The sequence below is a fragment of the Phascolarctos cinereus genome, unplaced genomic scaffold, assembly GCF_003287225.1.
Source record: "Phascolarctos cinereus isolate Bilbo 61053 unplaced genomic scaffold, phaCin_HiC Scaffold_2;HRSCAF=192, whole genome shotgun sequence".
Classification (NCBI taxonomy): domain Eukaryota; kingdom Metazoa; phylum Chordata; class Mammalia; order Diprotodontia; family Phascolarctidae; genus Phascolarctos; species Phascolarctos cinereus.
The window spans coordinates 202,031,287-202,050,746 of NW_027555625.1; the positions used below are offsets into that span (position 1 = coordinate 202,031,287).

The 19,460-nt window shown below is 42.3% G+C and overlaps 1 protein-coding gene across 1 annotated transcript in view; it reads right to left on the minus strand.

The window, feature by feature from the left end:
* Positions 1-18,161, minus strand: part of CYS1 (cystin 1) — a 35,166-nt gene extending 17,005 nt beyond the window's left edge. The window contains exon 1 of the mRNA XM_020992682.2: positions 17,640-18,161. Within this exon, the coding sequence (XP_020848341.2) occupies positions 17,640-18,041 (402 nt within the window). The 5' untranslated portion in view covers positions 18,042-18,161. The remainder of the gene's footprint in view (positions 1-17,639) is intronic.
* Between the last annotated feature and the right edge of the window lie 1,299 nt (positions 18,162-19,460).

Genomic DNA, 19,460 nt, shown 5'->3' on the forward strand with positions numbered 1-19,460 from the left:
AGTTCAAATCCACCCTCTGATATTAACTAGCTGTGAGACCTTGAGCAAGACACTTAACCTGTCTGCCTGTTTCCTCAACTGTGAAATTGTTTTTTTGTTTTTTTTTTAGGCAGTTGGGATTAAGTGACTTGTCTAGGGTCACACAGCTAGTGTCAAGTGTTTGGTCTGAGGCCGGCTTTGAACTCAGGTCCTCCTGACTTCAGGGCTGGTGTGCTATCCACTGCACCACCTAGCTGCCCCCTTATCACTTCATCCTTTAGTCTTTATTGTCTATATCACACTGATTCTAACATTCATCAACTCATTCAATCAATCAACAAGCATTTATTAGGCATCTACTCTGTGCTAGGCACTAGGGACACCAAGATAAAAAAATGAAACAGTTCCTGCCTTCAAGGAGCTTACGTTCTATTTATTCAGCAGCTTTAATAATACCTCACATTTCTTTCCATTGGGACTTTAAGGTTTACAAAGGACTTTTCTCACAACTACCTCATGAAAGGAGAGCACAGGGATTATTGTCCTCCTTTTTCAGATGTGGAGACTGAGTCTCAGAGAGATGAAGTAATTTGCCCAAAGTCACTAGGTTAGTAACTGTCAGAGCCAGGATTCAAATGTAGGTTTCCTGATTCTGGAACCAGGATTCTTTTCCCTGTCTTACCTATGACGTACCCAGTACTGTTGGGGAAAGAGGTGACCACAGACCATAGCATCAGGACACTTTACAATCTAGTTGTAGAGATAAGACATGAGACAATTAGTGAATATTACAAACCAGATAGTATAGAATAATATGATGAAATGTAAAATGAGGGGCAGGACTAGATTACTGCTAAGGAACCTTCCAACCCTGACATTCCATGATGTTGGATATAAATGCAATAAGATTATGTCATCTTATCTTCTTGCATTCATAAGACCATGGATTTAGAGCATGGCATAGACCCTCTGTTATGTGCTGGGGGCGGGGGATGGATGGGACACTGCCCCACAATGGGTAAATGGAGGTCTTGGGCACTGTCAGTAGTAGACTACTGCTAGAGGACGCTACTGCACATGTCTATGGGGTGGGAGAGAAGGGGGACATTCAGGAGAGTAGTGAGGAGCTCACCCCAGCCCACTGTTTGGTAGCTCCCCATTTTAACTAATTATTCTTGCTAACCAGATGCTAAACTGTATGGTTTCTACCCTGCTTGAAGACTGCCAGTGCTGTTCTGTTTTACAGTCACGGCCCTGGGACAAAGACCCAGTTGTCATCCCCTCCAACACCCCAGTTTGCTCACAAAATATTTTGTTTTATTATAGTTATTTGTGTTGGTGTCTGATTCCCTTATTGGACAATGAACTCCATGAAGTCAGGGACCCTGCAAATAGCAAGTGTTTGATAAATGTTAGATCAATTGACTTATTGAAACAGGATCTTGTGCAAATTCTGCCTCCAGAGGCTGAGTCCTAAATGGGCTGCATTTCCTTGTGTTGAGAGCAGGAAAAAGATGAGAGGTTTTTGTTTAAAGCATATTTACAGCTGAGTGATAAGAACATGGCAAATGTATATCTTGCAACAAAGGACTCTTCAGATGCACAGGAAAAGTTTAGAGGAAGTTTTATGCAAACAAAGGCCTGGACTTTGAGGAACCTCAAACAAGTCCAGTTAAAACACTTGGAAGTTGTTGCTTTCCCACCTGAAGAGGTGTTTTATTCAATTACATCCTTGCCTCCAAAAGCCATGCACACCCTTCAGGTAACTTCTCAGGGCTCATGGTTGTTTCAAGGTCAGGTCCGCAGGTCCTCTAATTTCTTCTGTGTGTGTTTTCCTTCTAGGGCACCAGGCCATAACAACCCCACGCCTTAGTAGCAGCTAGTTAGGGAAGTGAATAGGGCACTCACTGGACCTGTTGTCAGGAAGACCTGAGCTAAAATCTGCCTTCAGACTTTTACTTTGTGACACTGGGCAAGTCACTTAACCTTGTCTATCTCAGTTTCCTCATCTGTAAAATTGGGTTGATAATATCCCCTACCTCTCTGGGTTAGGGTGAGGTTAAAATGAGGTGATATGCATAAAGTGCTTTGTATTCCTTAAAGTAGTATGTAAATACTAGCTAAGAATAGCTATTATTATTATTATTATTATTATCTGTTATTAGACAGATCTTCATGAGTTGTTATGTCCAAAAAATTCATCATTTGGTGGCAGAGTATGTAAATCTATATTTCTTTCTGATACTTTTTAATGGGCAGCCTTTGGTCATTCTTTTTTTCTTGTCTTCCTGGTGGAAAGTAGTGGCTTTCCAACTGCTATAGGTGCTCAAGTGGAGGCTGGATGGTCACCTATTGAATGTATTTTAGAGGTTTTACTCTGAAGTTCTTTGCAATTCTGCAACTCAGTGACCTGGGCTCAGATCTTGCCTTTACTGTTTGCTAATTGTCCCTTCCTTATTTCTGTGCATCATTTTCTTGATCTGCAAATTGAAGGGAGAGAGGAGTAGGAAGAAGCCCACCTTAGCCCACCACCTGGTAGTTTCCTATTTTAAAGAATTAATCTTGCTAACTAAATGGTCTCTAAAGTCCCTTTCAGCCTAAAACCTATGCTCCTATGCTCACTAACCATGTGTCCCTTCACATCTCCTTCTCCACTTAAGAGACTATTTTGCTATCTTTAAGATGGGGCTTTTGTTATTGTTCAGTTGATTTAGTCATATCTGACTCTTTATGACCCAGTGGACCATACTGTCCATGAGGTTTTCTTGGCAAAGATAATGGAGTGGTTTGCCATTTCCTTCTCCAACTCATTTTACAGATGAGGTAAACAGAATCAAGTGACTTGCCTGGGGTCATGCAGCTAGTAATGTCTGAGACCAGATCTGAACTCAGGTCTTCCTGACACACAGAAATAGGAGCTGATATTCTTAAGATATCTGGTCTGCATGCATGTTAAATTCCATATGGCATAGTGGGAAAAGTCCTGGCAGTGGTATGAGAAGACAGCACCTCTGATGTGTATGTAGTACCTGTATAATCTTGAGTGAATTGCTTCAATTCTGAGGACCTCAGTTTCCTTCTTTGTAAAAAGAGGGGTTTGGTCTACATAGCTGCTGAAGTTTCTTCCAGCATTATTATGCCCTTGGCTAACAGAAGTGGGTAGTGGACCTGTGGACAATGTCTCCCCCTTGTGGCCACAGCTCTTCCCCTCTGAGCTGGTGGTTGCCAGTTTCAGAGAGGGTGATCCTGAGTCAGAGTCAAGATGGCAGAGATTGTCTGGAACTTGGCTGGACCTGTTCTTGATACAGCAAGGCTCAGGATGTGTGTTGTCACTGGGGCATGTACTGGATTGTGTGAGAAAATCTGCAGGGACCAAATGCTTACCTGCCTGAGTGTACTGAGCAGGTAATGATGTAGACAATGATGTGGAAAAGATCTCTGATCAGGTATGTTTAGGTTCCTCAGACCGAGGAAACACACACACACACACACACACACACACACACACACACACACAGACCCATCGTCAAACTCTCAAATAGATTCTGCCCAAGCCCAGAGAAAAGCTTCATTTAAGACTTAAAAAACAAACAAACAAACAAACCCAAAACAACAAAAACAACAGCATAAATGGATTCTTTTAGACAAGGGAATATTTGTATTTAGGAAAAATGAGCTAAATTAAACAAATATTTATTAAATCAAGATTGAAAACTTTTATTCACTTCAAGAAATTGGGGATTCAGTTCAGAAGTTTTTAAGCTAAAAACCCCTAAAAACTGTTGCTGTTTGTGACTGTTGTTAAAATACAGAGCTTTTTTTTTTAAGCATGAGGTTGGTCCAATCAATTGATCTGTGGTTTCTATATATGGGCCATAACCTATGTAACAAAGTGACTTCATTTAATATTTCAAAAGAGCCATGTTTATGTTGGTGTGGGTACTGCCTGCCATTAGGCTTTAAATGACAATCCTGGTTTCATCCTCAACTCCTCACTTGTACTCACCCCACATATCCAATTTGTTGACAACTTGGGGCAGCTAGGTGACACAGTAGATAGAAAGTTGGACCTGGAGTCAGCAAGACCTGGGTTCAAATCACATTTACTAGCTGTGTGACCCTGGGCAAGTCACCTAACTTCTGTTTGCCTCAGCTTCCTCAACTGTAAAATGGAGATAATAATAGCACCTATTTCCCATCTTGTTGTGAAGATCAAATTAGATAATTATAAAAAGCACTTAGCACAGTTCCTGGTACTCTATAAATGTTAGCCTCCTCTTTCTCTCTTCTTCTTCTCTTCTTCTTCTTCTCTCTCTGTCTCTCTCTCTCTCCCTTTCTCTCTCTCTTCCCTTTTCTACTTTTATAGCATACCACTCTAGTTCAGGCTATTATCACCTTTCACCTGGACAATTGCAATAGCTTCCTCTTTGGTCCCCCTACCTCAAATTTCTCCCCACCCACTCCAAATCATCCACTAAGCTGTCAAGGTGATTTTTCTAAAGCAGCGGTCTCCTGATGTCAACCCATTACTCAATAAACTCCATCATTCCTTATTATCTCCCGGATGAAATAGAAAATCCTCCGTTTTGGCTTTTAAAGCTCCTCACGGCCTGGCCCTTTTCTATTTTTCTAGTCTTTTACACTTTATCCTCTTTCACATAATCTACAGTCCAGCAATGCAGGCCTTCTTGCTGTTCCTCATATTCAACATTTTTTCTCTCCATTCAGTGCCTTTTCACTGCATGTCCTCCTGGTTTGGAATGTTCTTCCTCCTCACTTCCACCCTCCACCCTTCCTTTAAGACTCAGCTTAAATCCCATTTTCTGCTAGAGTGCCTTCCTTCTGGCATTCCCTTTCATTTGCTCTGTATATCTCATACATGCAGAGTTGCTTGCTGTTGTCTCATCCATTGGCACTCTGAGGGCAGGAACCATGTTTTTGCCTTTCTTTGCATCCCTGGCACTTTGCACAGTGCCTGAGTTGGCACTTAATAAATGCTTACTGACTGACTAAGTACAATTCAGTCACCCTAACTCTTAAGAGCTGGAGACCTTCCGTGAGAAGAACGAGTTTCTGTAATCTGACAGTTGGCCTTAGTGGCCCTTTTGGGCATCAGTTGACCAGAGACTATTTAACAATAAAACTGAAGGTATGTTGACTAGACTGAGGCATGTGGCCCAGGAAGCTTACTCTGAAACAGAGATAAGTGCTCCCAATAGGGGCAATAGGAAACTGGATCGGGGTGGGTCCTGAAGCTACAGAGAAGAAAACAGGGTGGCAGTGGAGAAGCCAACAAGTAGAGAGGTATAGCAAAGGGTGAACTCAGCAGATCTTAGCTGCAATAGTATGGTAGGGAGTTCCCCAGCCTGCAGAGGAGTCCCTGGACCACACCAAGTAGCTGAAGGCAAAACTGAACAGATGCACATAGGAGGAATTTCCTGGGTGCAATGCAAAGCACTTTGGTCCAAACCTCTGTTCCCTTTTGAGGTCAGGAGATTTATTCCCTTTCCCATGAAGCATGAGTATGTGGGAGATTATATCTGTTTGCATGTCTGGGAGTGGGGTGGAGAATCGATGCAGATATGTTGCTTGATTTGCCCTATTTACTCCGCTATCCTGTCCAGTTAAATACTTTGCTTTAATTTATGGTTCCTGGCCTGTTGGTAGAGAATGTACTGGGTGAGGGCACTAGATGAATGTTGTCTTCCTTCCCTTCCTGAACTCAAGAACTAATGTAATTCTGGAGTTTAGGGGGTATCCATTCTACATGCAAAATTGCCATTAATCCAAGTCTAATGAATTTCACTTGTAGTAAAGAACTGGAAAAGACAAGGGAAAAAAAAAATCCTATCCATCAGCTTAGTGTATGTAGTGGAAAGACCAGACACTGAATCAGAATCAAAGGACCTGGATGTGGATGCTCAGTCACTTATTTGTTGCATGACCTTGGGCAAATACTTTCTCCTACTGTGAGTCCAAGTTTATCTGGAAAAAGAGATGTTTAGATATGTTGCCAAAGGTCCCCTTTCAGATATAAATTTTATTTCTGCTCTCTCTGATTCTACCATAATCTGTCTCTGCCACAAGAGGGCAATATTTCACAATAGGTAATCATCAGGAACTAAAACTCCCCAGACTGTGGGTGTGCCCCTAGAGCTATAGGGTCTGCAGGCTGATTTGCTGCTGAGACTGACAAGAATTTCATGGAGTTTATTTGACCTCTACAAGTCCATGACTCACAGAATAGTTGAAAGAACACCGAGCTTAGAATCAGCACACATTCTTTCTCGTGCTGACTCTGATATTAAGCTTACCTTGTATCTTTGGTCAAGCTGATTCCCCTTTCGGGGTCCCAGCTCTCTGTAAAACCTGAATGGTCTTTAACATCCAGCTCTAACCTTCTACAGTTTAAGGTTCCTTCTAGACCTGACAGTCTATATTCTGAGGTCTCCTCCAGCTCTGATATTTTATGGTTCGATTCCTCTTCTGAGTAAAAGTAGAACCTCTTAGGAGCTGTTCAGCAAATACACCTTCTCGCCCATCAGAAAGGCAGCCTTACATAAGGAAAATAGGGGGATTGACCCAGCCAAAGCCCCCCCTGTTGCCATGCCAACTGTCCACTCATCCTTCCCATGAGGAGAATATTTTCAAAGCCACAGATATTTCCTCCCTAGTGGAGAAGGCAAAAGGAAAATCAGAAACCAAGTTTGGGCTCTTGAGAAGAAGCATGGCATTTATAAAGGATGGATAGATCTTAGCTGAGTCCAAACCATCACATTCACATTGCTTGCCAGTTACTTCATTAGCTGCCTTCTTGTTGGCCCTAAGGTCTTTCCACTACAGCCTATGCTGCCTCTCTATGCAAGTGTTGGTAACTAGTTTCCTTGGAGTGACCTTGTAGACTGAAAGCCTTCTATTAAATTACCTTAGGACTTTAGCTTGGCTTTGTAGAGTTGACTTTCTAGACATGTAATCATCCTCATTGCTGGGCCATCTTCAGATTCTCCACATTCCAGTTTAGAAATGGGGCCACCAAGGGAGGGAGGAAAGGAATAAAATCCTACCCTTTAAAGAATATAAAGGTAAGGTTACTTCCTATTGGAGGTCCCAATATCATCTGCCAGAGCACAATTTAATCTTCTTCAAAATGTTGGAGAAGGGTCTGCTTTACCTAAGGGGAAGCAGCAGGTTCCCTAGGAGCTTCCCACACTAATCAGGTCACAGATTTAATGTTTTGGATTTTTTTTCCCCCCTTTTACTGGATCTGTGATTTAAGTGGCCTATGGATCTCTGGGTGAAGAACTTTCCCTGCCAAAGCAGATCTTCACTCTTGTAGAATCTTAAACAACTGCCCAGGGTACTGAGGGTAAGTGACTTGTCCAGCGTCACACAGCTAGTATATGTCATGGATGGGACTTGAACCCAGGTCTTCCTAACTCTATGGCCAGGTCACTTTCCACTATATTACACTGCATCTTAATAAGCAGATTAGTCATGGAAATTCATCCTTGAAAAAGGTCTTTCATTAGCCCTTTGGTTTTACAGATTACTAAACTGAGGCCCTGGGAGATTAAAAAGAATTTCCATTTCTATTTTAAGCTTTAGAGTTTGCAAAGTGCTTTCCTCACAACCACTTTGAAAGGCAGATAGTTTAATTACTGTTATCTCCAATTTGTAGATGAGGGAGTAACAACAACTCACATTGGCTTTCCTCACAGCAATTCTGGGATGGGTAATACAAGGTATAGTTGTCCCCATTGTGCAGATGAGGAAACTGAGATCTAGAGTAATGAAGTGTCTTTCCCAAAGTCACATAGTAAATGGAAGGGTTAGGACTCTTCTGATGCCAAGTCCAGTGGGCTTCCCAGTGAGCCAACCTAGTCCTAGCTTTGGGGATTTAAGTATTTTGATGGAACCCATAAATGTATCACATGCCACTAAGGGCATGAAAACAGGCAGCTGGTAGCCAAGTAGTTACAGTATTGGATCTGGAGTCAGGAAGACCTGAGTTCAAATCCTGCTTTAGACACTTATTAGTTGTGTGACCCTAAGTCACTTGACCTGTGCCTCAGTTTCTCCACCCATAAAATGGGGATAATAATAGCACCTACATCTTAGGGTTATTGTGAAGATAAAATGAGTTAGGTGGCACAGTGGATACAGCACTGGGCCTGGATTCAGGAAGACCTGAGTTCAAATACTGCTTAAGATACTGTGTGACTTTGGGTAAGTCACTTAATCCTGTTTGCCTCAGTTTCCTCATCTGTAAAGTGAGCCGGAGAAGGAAATGGCAAACTACTGCAGTATCTTTGTCAAGAAAACCCCAAATGAGGTCATGAAGAGTTGGACATGACTGAAAGACAAGAACAAAATTTGTAAAGTGCTTTGCAAACCTTAAAATGCCATATAAATGCTGGCTTTTTTTTTTTTATCTATATCACCGCTCCAGTCCATCTTCTGTCCTCAGGTAACCTCCATCTTCTATTCAGCTGTCAAAATGATCTTGCTAAGGCATAAGTCTAACCCCTCCACTCTCACCCCTTACTCAGTAAACTCCGTCGTGGCTCCTTATCATCTCCAGGATGAAATATGAAATCCTTTCTCTGATGGTCAAAGTCCTTTACAACCTGATTTCCCCTCCCCCACCCCCTTCTAGCCTTCTTATATCTTATACCACACTGTGTTCTCTTTGATCCGGTGACCCTGGATTCCTTGCTGTTTCTGTTCACTTGACTCCTGGCATTTTCTCCATGCCTGGAGAGCTCTTCCTCCCTGACTCCCCTTTAATGCTGGTCTTTTCCCTCTGTTGATTATATCCCATTTACCTTGTGTAGAACTTGTTTGTACATAGCTGTTTACATGTGTGTCATCTTCCCCACCAGACTGTGAGCCCCTTGAGGGCAAGGACTATTTTTTGTCTTTCTTTGTATCCCCAGTGCTCAGCACGGTGCCTGCAACACAGTAGGCACTTAATATATGTTTATTAACTGACTGACTGATTTTCTTAAGGCCACATAGCTAGTGAGTATCAAAGGAGGGATTTGATCTCAGGTCTTCTGCCTGACCCAGCAGATGTAGTGCTAGGCCTGAAGTCAAAAAGGCCTGAGTTCAAATCCTACCTCTGACGCTAGCTCTGTGAACGTGGCTAAGTTGCATAGCCTTTTGTGTCTCCAGAACTCACTTAGTAAGTTTTAGTCTGGTGCTGATCTATAAATGGAGGTGGTTCTCACACCCAGAAAGCTTTTTGAGTTTCCAATGATTTTATACAAGGGGTCCCAAAAGTCTGAGTGTAGTTTTGAGCTGTTAAAGCCTAAAACAACACTCAGACTTTTGGGACACCCTGTAAAATACCTTAATGGAAAGTGCTTCATACCATTAATCCATTTGCTCCTCAGGTACCACCTTCTACATGGAGCATTGCCTGAATTTCAAAATGTTAATGCTTTTTCTCCTTCCAAAATTTATTGTTGTTGTTTGTTCAGTCGTTTTCAGTCACGGCTGACTCTTTGTGACTTTATTCGGGGTTTTCTTGGCAAAGGTACTGGAGTGGTTTGCCATTTCCTTCTCTGGCTCATTTGACAGAAGGAAATTGAGGCAAACAGGGTTAAGTGACTTGTCTAGGGTCATAGACCTAATAAATATTTGAGACTGGATTTGAACTCTGGTCTTCCTGACTCCAGGCTCAATTCTCTATCCACAGTGCCATCTAGCTGCCCTTTTCCTAAAATTGCTTTGTGCATTTTGTATTTACTTAGTGATGCAAGTATCTACATTCTCCCAATACAATGTAAGCTCTTTGAAGGCTGGGGCAGCTTCTTTTTGCCATCTTTGTATCCTGAGATTCTACTCTAATGCCTGGCATGTAGTAGGCACTTCATGCATCTGCTGTTTCATTGTTGTTTAATTGGTGAGAAGTGACTCACCATGTCACAACATGAAAAATAAGAGTTGGAACTCCAACTAGCCCCAAGTCCAGGGTTCTTTCCTCTGTCCTCAGGTAACCTCAGACTTTCTGCTCAATAGAGTCATCATTATGAAGAGGCCTCAGTTTCCTTCTCTGTAAAATGGGGGAGGTGACCAGGTATTTTTAGGGTTTATTTCCAACTTTAAATCTAATCTGTTAGAATTATTATACCAGGCAATTGCTAAAGTGTTGATCGAAAGAGATTTCCAGGGACATGAATAGCCAGAGAACAAAGGCTTTTCTTAAATTAAAACAAAACGAAACAAAACCAACCAAACACAACAGGCCTGAGCATTTTAAGAAGCCCAACTCCAGGATCTTTAGCCTATCTTATATGTTTTTCTGTCCTAAACACATCTCCAGCGCAAATCTCCCAGAAGATCCTAATGAATTACCTAGTAGCATAACCAAATTTGGTGAAGGAATTCTGCCTTGTAGAGCTGAGCCTTTGAAGAGTCTGAGTTAACATGGTGTCTAAGGTCCATCCTCTTGTTGGCAACCATCCTGTTTCTGCTTCTTCTCACAGTCACAGAAAAAGCCCATAGACGCCATATAAAAGAGATCAGATTATAATTACATTCCTTCTAGCTTTATGGATAAGGAAGCTGAGGCCCAGTGTGAGAGGCAGACTTTTCCAGGGCCACACCTAATCGGTGGCAAAGCCTGGAGCAGAGCTTGGGTATTTGGCCTCCAAGACTAGTATCCTCCAGATCATGATTTGGAGGGGTCTCAATTTGGTTCTATCCAGGGCTTCTTAAACTTTTTCCACTAGAGACTTTTAGGAAGAAGGTGGGTTGGGGATGGGGAAAGAGATAATGAGTTTAGTTGATTAGTAAAGACAAAAAGCATTCATAAAAATGCATTTTCAGATCTACGTCAGACAATAAAGGAATGAATGGCCTAACACACTGTGGAAGTGAACACAATGGAATGGTATTGCACAGTAAGAAATGATGACTATAAAGAATTCAGAGAGACATGGGAAATGAATTTGGAAACATTTGTGTGAATTGAAAGGGAGAAAGCAAACCAAGAAAACCATATATGTATGTTTGTATATGTATGTATATGTATATATGTATTTGTGCACACACATATTTATACATATACACAATGACTACAACACATGAAATCAATATGAAAGGTAGCCAAAACTCTGCGCAAATAAAATGCTGGTATCAAACTGTCAGGTTAAATGACCTACCCATTCTTTCTATTAATTTTCAATAAAGAAACTGTATTTTAAGGAATGCACTTTGCTTGTTTGCCAAGAAGTGTTTGTTATACCTGAAGACAAAATATATCAGTAGAATTTTAAGCCTGGAAATAAAGAAAAATGTTTTCTAGGACAAAATTGATTGAATTTTAAAATCATTAATCCAGAGGTAGAAGCCTTAGATATCTGAGACATAGTCAAAAACCAGGAAGGAAGCAAAAGAAAAGGAAGACGAGAAGCATTTATTAATTTTTTCTTTTTTTTTTAGGCAATTGGGGTTAAGTGACTTGCCCAGGGTCACACAGCTAGTAAGTGTCAAGTGATTGGTCCAAGGCTAGATTTGAACTCAGGTCCTCCTGACTTCAGGACCAGTGCTCTATCCACTGTGCCAGCTAGCTGCCCCTGACAAGCATTTATTAAGCACCAACTATGTGCTGAGTACTCTGGCAAGTTCCTTACATTCTACTAGGGACAATTTTATACACACACACACATACACACATACAAATATACATATTTATACACATATACTTATAATGTATACATATACATATATATGAATGTACAAAATACATTTATCCTGATAAATTGGGAGGAACTCACAATTGGGGGAGGGGAGTAACTAGGAAAAGCTTCATGTTGAAGGTGTCATGAGTATAGTTTTGAAGTTTTAAAAATATAACTTATTTGAGCCTCCCAACAACCCTGAGAAATAGGTAGTGTTATTGTTCCCATTTTGCAGTTAAGACAACTGATAAAAAGGTTAAGTGACTGTGTCACACAGCTAGTGTCAAGTGTCTGAGGCTAGATTTGAATTCAGGTCCTCCTGACTCCATGACTGGTGCTCTATCCACTGTGCCACTTAGCTGCCCCACTCAGAGTCTTTTTACTCTCAGTTAACATATACTTCTAATAAGCTTGGCTATCATGTTTCTTTGTAGCAGCTTAGAAAAAGCAAGTTAGATAAGATGTTTGGGAATGAAGTAGAAAAGGGTAGCTGGATTCTAATGTACTAAAGCAGTCAAAAGCGAAAGCTGATACCTGGACAGTGATGAAGAGACAGAAAAACTATAAAAAGCTGACACCAGAATTCAAAGTCCACAAAAGATTGGGTCTTGTGTTAAGGGCAAATTGTCCCCACACAATAGTTGCACTTTTAGCTATCTCTGTGTTACAACAGATCATAATAACAGATGTTCGTAAGGGTGATACTGAGCAAACCAAAAAATAAGATTGAATTGTATTCAGTATAGGTTTTTTCTTCCACAAAAATCCTCTTAATCAACAAACTTTTTTTTTTTTAGCACTGACTATATGTCAGGTACTATTCAAAGTCCTAGGATACATAAGAAAATGCAAGTGACCCTTCTTCTCCAAGCCTGTCCCAGTGAAGCTCAAGCTGTCTCTGGCTCTATTAAGGTGGAAAGGTTTCAGATTCAGGTTCAGAAATAGATGATGTGACTATTATCAGAGGGCCGGTATGGTTAACTTTGGAGAAGCCTGGCCAAAGGGATGGGAGTATTTCTGGCCACAACTAAGGGGTGTGTGTGTGTGTGTGTGTGTGTGTGTGTGTGTGTGTGTGGTGGGGTGGGGGTAAGGGGCAAGTGAGATCTAGGCCTGTGGAAATGCCCACACAGATGAAACACTCCCCATCCTTGGAATCAAGAGGTGGAAGTACAGGCTGTTGAAGAATGAAAGGAGGCCAATGATATATTTTAAAGATTTCCATGAAAATAACAGGTTGGACATTTAAAGTGAGCAGTTTCAGTCATTTGCAAAATTTACCTATAAAGCACAGCAAATTCTCCAATGATGATGGATAAATGAAGTATCATTATAAGTAGATTTTAAAATATTGGTCATTACCATATGAGACCTACAGCAAGTTTTCTCCGTGCATTGATAAGTCTTGGCTACTATAGACAGACCAGTTTCCACTCATGGGCCATATTAGCACATATCTTTGTGTTCCAGTCATCCACGTATAACCTTGGACACTGAAGCACTGTGTGACCACTTAACTATACAATGGGGATGCTAACACCTGTAACACCTGTAACACCTGCCTCAGAGGGCTGCTGAGAGGTTCTCTGTAAATGAAAATACTAAATAAATGCATCATTAGTATTACTACTATTATTGAGTCAGCAGCTTCCTTCAAATATCAGCTAAAGTATCACCTTCTGTAAGAAGCCTTTCTTGGTCCTCTTCAATCTTATTGCCTTCCCTCTGGTAATTTTCTCTATTTTATCCTGTATTTATATTTGTACCTACTTGTATGCTATGGTGTAGTAGATAGAGTGCCCTGCCTGGAGTTAGGAAGAACTAAGTTCAAATCCTGCTTAAGATACTTCATAGCTATGTGACTCTGGGTAAGTCACTTAACTCTGTTTGCCTCAGTTTCCTCATCTGTAAAATGATCTGGAGGAGGGAATGGCAAACCATTCCAGTACCTTTGCCAAGAAAACCCCAAATTCGGTCACAAAGAATTGGACATGATTGAACAATAACAAACCTACTTGTATGCATCTCCCCCAGTAGACTGTGAGAGCAGGGACTGTCTTTTGCCTCTCTTTTATATCCCCAGTGCTTAGTACAGCACCTGGTATATAGTAGGTATTCAATAAATGCTTGTTGATTTGGCAAGTGTGTTACAGTGAAAAGAGGTCTGACTTTAGCAGTCAGAGGAACTGAGTTCAAATCTTTACCACCTGGGTGACCCTGGGTAAGTCACTTACCCAAGTGGGCAAGTTTCCACTTTTCTGGACCTGTTTCTTCATCTATAGAATGAGGGTGTTGGACTAGATGCCCTCTAAGGTCTTTTCCAGTTATAGATCTAAGACTTTGGTGTTATTACTGTTATCGTTATAATTATCATCCTGTCCTGGGAGACATATGATGCCCTGGAAAGAACCCTGACCAGACACCTGAGTTTGAGCCTCGCCTCCATCACTCACTACCTGTGTAATCTCAGGTAAGTTGCTTTACCTCTCTAGGGATCATGGCTTCTTTACCTGTAAAATGAGCAGCTCAGACTTAGGTTATCTCTAAGGTCTTTTCCAGGGTGAACATTGTGTCATGTGGATGGGGCTGCTGTTGCTAAGGATACACTGTTTAAAGGTGTAGTCTGTAAAGATTCATCATTTCCTCAGGAGAGCATTATCTTTCTTTAAGTGTCTCTCCCCTGTCCTTCCACCAGGGACTTCAAGAACAAATTTCAATACTTAATCCTCTTTATCTAATCAGACTGCAGAAAAATACACACACACACACACACACACACACACACACACACACACACACACGCACCATTCTCTCTTTTGTCTTCCCTCAGTTACCATCTGAGTTGTCCAGAGGCCTTAGGAAACAAAAGAACATTAAAACCTGGCTCCCCACTTGGAGATCAAATTCACTTCAGGAGAGAGGTTTCTTTTTTCTCCCTCCCACAACTGTTACCCCTTAAAAAAAACTTTATGTAATTGAATATTGATGCAGTCTTAAAGGTTCATTGTTATAATGATGAATAATTAATATAATCATTTATATAATGCTTCAAGATTTAGAAAGTGCTTTACAAATATTCTCATTTATTCATCCCAATAACCCAAGGAGTTAAATGATAATATTATTATTATTATTATTACTACTACCACATATACAGCTGAAGGAACTGAGCCAGAGTTAGGTGGTTTGCCCAGGGTCACACAGCTTCTATGTGTTGGAGTCTGGATTTGAACTAAAGTCTTCCTGATTCCAGATCCAGCACTTTATTCATTGCGATACCTAGCTCCTTATAGTCCTGATTTAGTTGACTTCATTTAAAAATAATTGTGGAGAAAAACTTTTGAGTTACAAATAAATATTTATGGCTCACTTTCCCTCTGTCCCTAGACCCCACTGCTGATGCTTCTGGAGGGAAGATGTTAGCTACATTTGACAACACTCCCAGATCAAGTGAGTCTCCACAGTGTTAAAGACCTTAATTCCCTGTTCATTCAGACGGAAAGGGAAGCAAAGACTGTCAAATCCAAGTGTTATTTCATTTTATTTTAGAATTATCATTGTGGCTGGGAAAGGAAATAAGGAACATAAAGATAGGCTTCACAGCATTTTTTTAAGAAAAACAAAATAAAGGAATATTGTAGCTACTTTAGAAGGAAAGGAAGGTTCCAAACCCAGTTCTGCCACTAATTTGCTTTGTGACCTTCCTTGGATTAGTCGAAAGCCTCAGTTTTCTTCTCTTCTTGTAAAGCCTAGATGTTCTCTAAGGTTTCTTTCACCTCTGAGGTTCTGTAGTGGATTCTAAGATTGCACCATAATATTCCAACTTCCTTTGCCTTTTGGCCTCAGCCTAGAACTTCACTGTACAGGAAAACCCCTTTTGACTTTAGTATACTGAAGTCCTTGCTACCATTTAGCTCCTAAACTGTTTATTAGAAAGGAAAGAGAAAGGGAGAGAGAGAGAGGAAAAGGAAGATAGGGAATGGAAGAGAGGCAGAGAGAGGGAGGGAGACAGAGGCAGAGATTCAGAGAGAGAAACAGTGCTAAAGACAGAGACAAAGACAGAGAGATAGGGACAGAGACACACAGACAGGGATATAGACAAAGCCAGAAAGAGATAGAGATTGAGAGAGACAGAGAGACAGAGACAGAGACACACACACACAGAACAATGAGAAGATAGAATCACAGAATTTCTGAGTTGGAAGGGATGTCAGCAGCAATCCAGTCCAACCTATACCCCAAAGCATTCCTTCTACAGCCTCCTTAACAGGTATTCATCCAGATTTCACTTGATATCCTCCAAAGGGGGGGACCCACTACACCTCCCATGACATCCTATTCATTTTTTTTAACATGAGGCAATTGGGGTTGTGACTTGCCCAGAGTCACACAACTAGTGATCCCATTCATTTTTGGGATTTTTTGGGAAGTTTGGGAAGTTTTCCTGATAGCAAGCCCAAAATTGCCTCTTTGCACCATCCATACATGGCACCTGGTTCTGCCCTCTGAGGCCAAACAGAACAAATCTAATCTCCATACCATATGACAGCCTTTCAAATGCCTGAAGATAGTGGGCAATTATCATCACTACTACGCACCTCCCTTCTTCTCCACTCTAATTCCTTCAATGGATTCTCATTTGACATTAAACTAAAATCCTCTACAATTTGGATTGCTCTTCTTTTGATAACAATGATAATAACTAGCATTTATATAGCAATGAACTTTATAAATATTATTTCATTTTATCCTCTGGAGGGAAGGTACTATTATTAATTATTTCCATATTACAGATGAGGAAACTGAGGCTGAGAGAGGTTAAGTGACTTGTTCAGGGACACACAGCTTTTTGAAGCAGGAAGCCTTTTGATCTACTGTGCCACCTATCTTGGGTAGCTATCTAAGTTATCCATGTCCTTTCTAAAAGGTGATGCCAAGAAATGAACATACACTTCCAAATGTGGGCCAATCAGGACAGAATACAATGGGGCTATCAGTTCCCATAAGCCCCCTATTGTCTTAAGCATTAACATTTTTTGTTTGTTTGTTTTGCTTTGGTTTTGGCTGTCATATACCAGGGTTGACTTATTAAGATTGCAGTCCGGGGCAGCTAGGTGGCGCAGTGGAGAGAGCACTGGCACTGAAATTAGGAGGATCTGAGTTCAAACCGACTTCAGACCAAACACTTATACTTGCCAGCTGCGTGACCCTGGGCAAGTCACTTAACCCCAACTGCCTTAAAAAAAAAAAGATTGCAGTCCACCTCAGATCTTTTTTCAGGATGAACTGCTATCTAACTGTTGCCTCCTCTGTATTCTTGAAATCAATTTTTTGAACCGAAGTGTAAGAGTTTCTATGCATTCTTATTAAATTTCCTTTTATTAGCTTCAGCCTAATGTTCTAGTCTGCCAAGATCATTTAGGATTCTAACTATGACTCTGTGTCAGAAGAGAAGCCATGGAGAGAGGTGGGGGAGATTTAGAGGGAAGAAGAAAGGGAGGAAGAGAAAAATGCAGGGGCGAAGTGGAGGGAGAAAAGATAGAGAAGACGAGGGAGAGGAAGAAAGGAAGGAAGAGAGGGAGAGGGGAGTGAGTGAAATTTCAGGGAGGAGAAAGAGAAGTGGGACGGGGGCGGGGGCGGAGGTGGGAGAAGAGGCTCTGAGGAAAGTTCCCAGGAAGGGAAATCTTCAGCTTGTCCCCGACCCCCTCCTCCCTCTGGGGAAGATGTTTGAGTCCAAGGCGTGGGAGGGTCTGTTTTGCGACATAAGGGAATCAGAGAGATCGGAAGCCCAGGTAGAGTGAGGGAGAAGCCCCGGCAAGGATAAGCCAGGCACTGGCTGGCAGGTCAGCGGAAAGGAGGTTGCGGGGAGCCGGGCAGTGTCTACAGAAGGCGGAGAGAGACTAAGAAGGGAGGCGCAGGCTGAGGCCGGGGACTGGACAGGATGGGGGCTGGACGGGGCGGACTCTCATCACTCACCTTGCGCTCTCCGCTGCTGCTGAGGTTCGCCTGGGAGTGGGGAGCCCCACCCAGGTGTGGATTCGGCCCCGGCCGAGAGCTGGAGGCCCGACTTGGCCAGGGTTTGAATGCTGGGTCCCAGGCTTCCGACTCGGCCAATACCTGGTCCAGTAGCAGTGATTCTGACTCCGACTCATTCTCCTCCCCCTTTCGGGGAGACTCAGAGTCTTGGACAGCGCAGTCTCCTTGGGCCCCTTTCTTTGAGCCTTCCTCCTGTCCATCCTTCGCGTCCTTCTCCTCCTGGCAGGCCTCAGTGCCCTGCTGCCCATCGCTCAACTCCTGGACACCAGGGACCCCTGGGTTCTTAGCAGGGCTGCACAACTGCCTCCGCACTCTCCTGCTCCTGCTGCTCCCGCTGCCCATGACCCTGCCTTGGCTGCACTGGTGGGAGAGGGCTACCGAACCTCCCGCCTCAATCGAGGGCTCCGGGCATCCCGGCAAGGGAGGGAGGGGACGAGGAAGGGAGAGAGGGAGGGAGAGAGAGGGTGGGACTGGGAGGGCGGGCTGGCGGGCGATGAGCCCATTCTCAGGCCCTCCCTGCTCTCCATTCCCTCAGTCTCTGGCCCTCCCTATTTCCACCCTTATGTATTCACTCATTACCTCCCTCTTCTTGTTTTCTCTACTTTCTTTCCCCTTCTCTTGTCCCTTCCCATCCGTCCTTCTTTCCCTTCTCTTTCTTTCTCCTCATCCCCTCCTCTCTTTCCCTCACTCATCTCCTTCTTTTAGTCCTTCCCACTCTTTACCTTCGATCATTATTATTTCCTCTCTCCTTACTCTTCTTTCCCACTCCATTTCTTTCATTTCCTCCCTTCCTTTTCCTTCATCTTCCTCATTCCCCTGTTCCCCCCCCAACATCATCCTCTCCTTTCCTTTTTCTCTTTCTTTCCTTTATTTGTCCTCTCCCAATTCCCTCCTGGCTTTTTCCTTCATCTCCATCATTCCTCCTTCCCCTTCCCTTTGTTTTCTTTCCCTCTCCCCTTCTTTTCTCTCTATATCCTCTTTCATTTTAACTTCAATATTTAACTTTAACTTAAAAAACCAGTCTTCAACCTGGGCTGTATGAAGTCTCAGGGATGTCTAAGGAAAGGGAGAGAGAAGAGAAGTTTTCACTCCATCAGAACCCAGCCTGTGTTTTCCTCTGTGCCTCTCTCCTTCCCAAAGCAGAGCAGCTTTCAGTTGGCAGGACTTCCCTGGATTTCCTCCCCTCTTTCCCCCCCTTCATCTGAATTTTAGTGTGTGAAAGTGGGCCCAGTTCAAAAATAGTACATAATGACTTTTTAAAAAGAAGAAAGAATGGAGAGAGGGAGAGTGGGAGAGAACAAAAATGAAGAAAGGAAATACCAATATGTAGTGATCACAAATATGCTCTTGGTTCTGGACATTGGACTAGAATGAAAATAAACATTCAATTAAAAAAATCAGACAAATGCCCAAATAAGTGAAACAAGAGAAGATAGATCTGTAACTATTTGTCTCAGAATCAAGCTGGGATTCAAGAAACACAGCTTCTATATTTTACTTAGTGGGTTTTGGGGTGTGCATGTGTGTATGTGTATATGTGTTTCCTTTCCCCACTCCCTTTCAAATTCAGCCTTTTCAGGGCAGGACAACTCAGATGCCTGCAGCTGTAACTGACACATTTTGAGTTGGCATTGACTTTGGTCCAGATTAGACTGCAGAATAGCTAATGTTTGTGGACTTTCCTGGCCTGGGAGTGAATTGAATATTTACCATGTTAACCCACTAGGTAAGGTAGGAAAATCAGAGACTCAGGATGCAGTA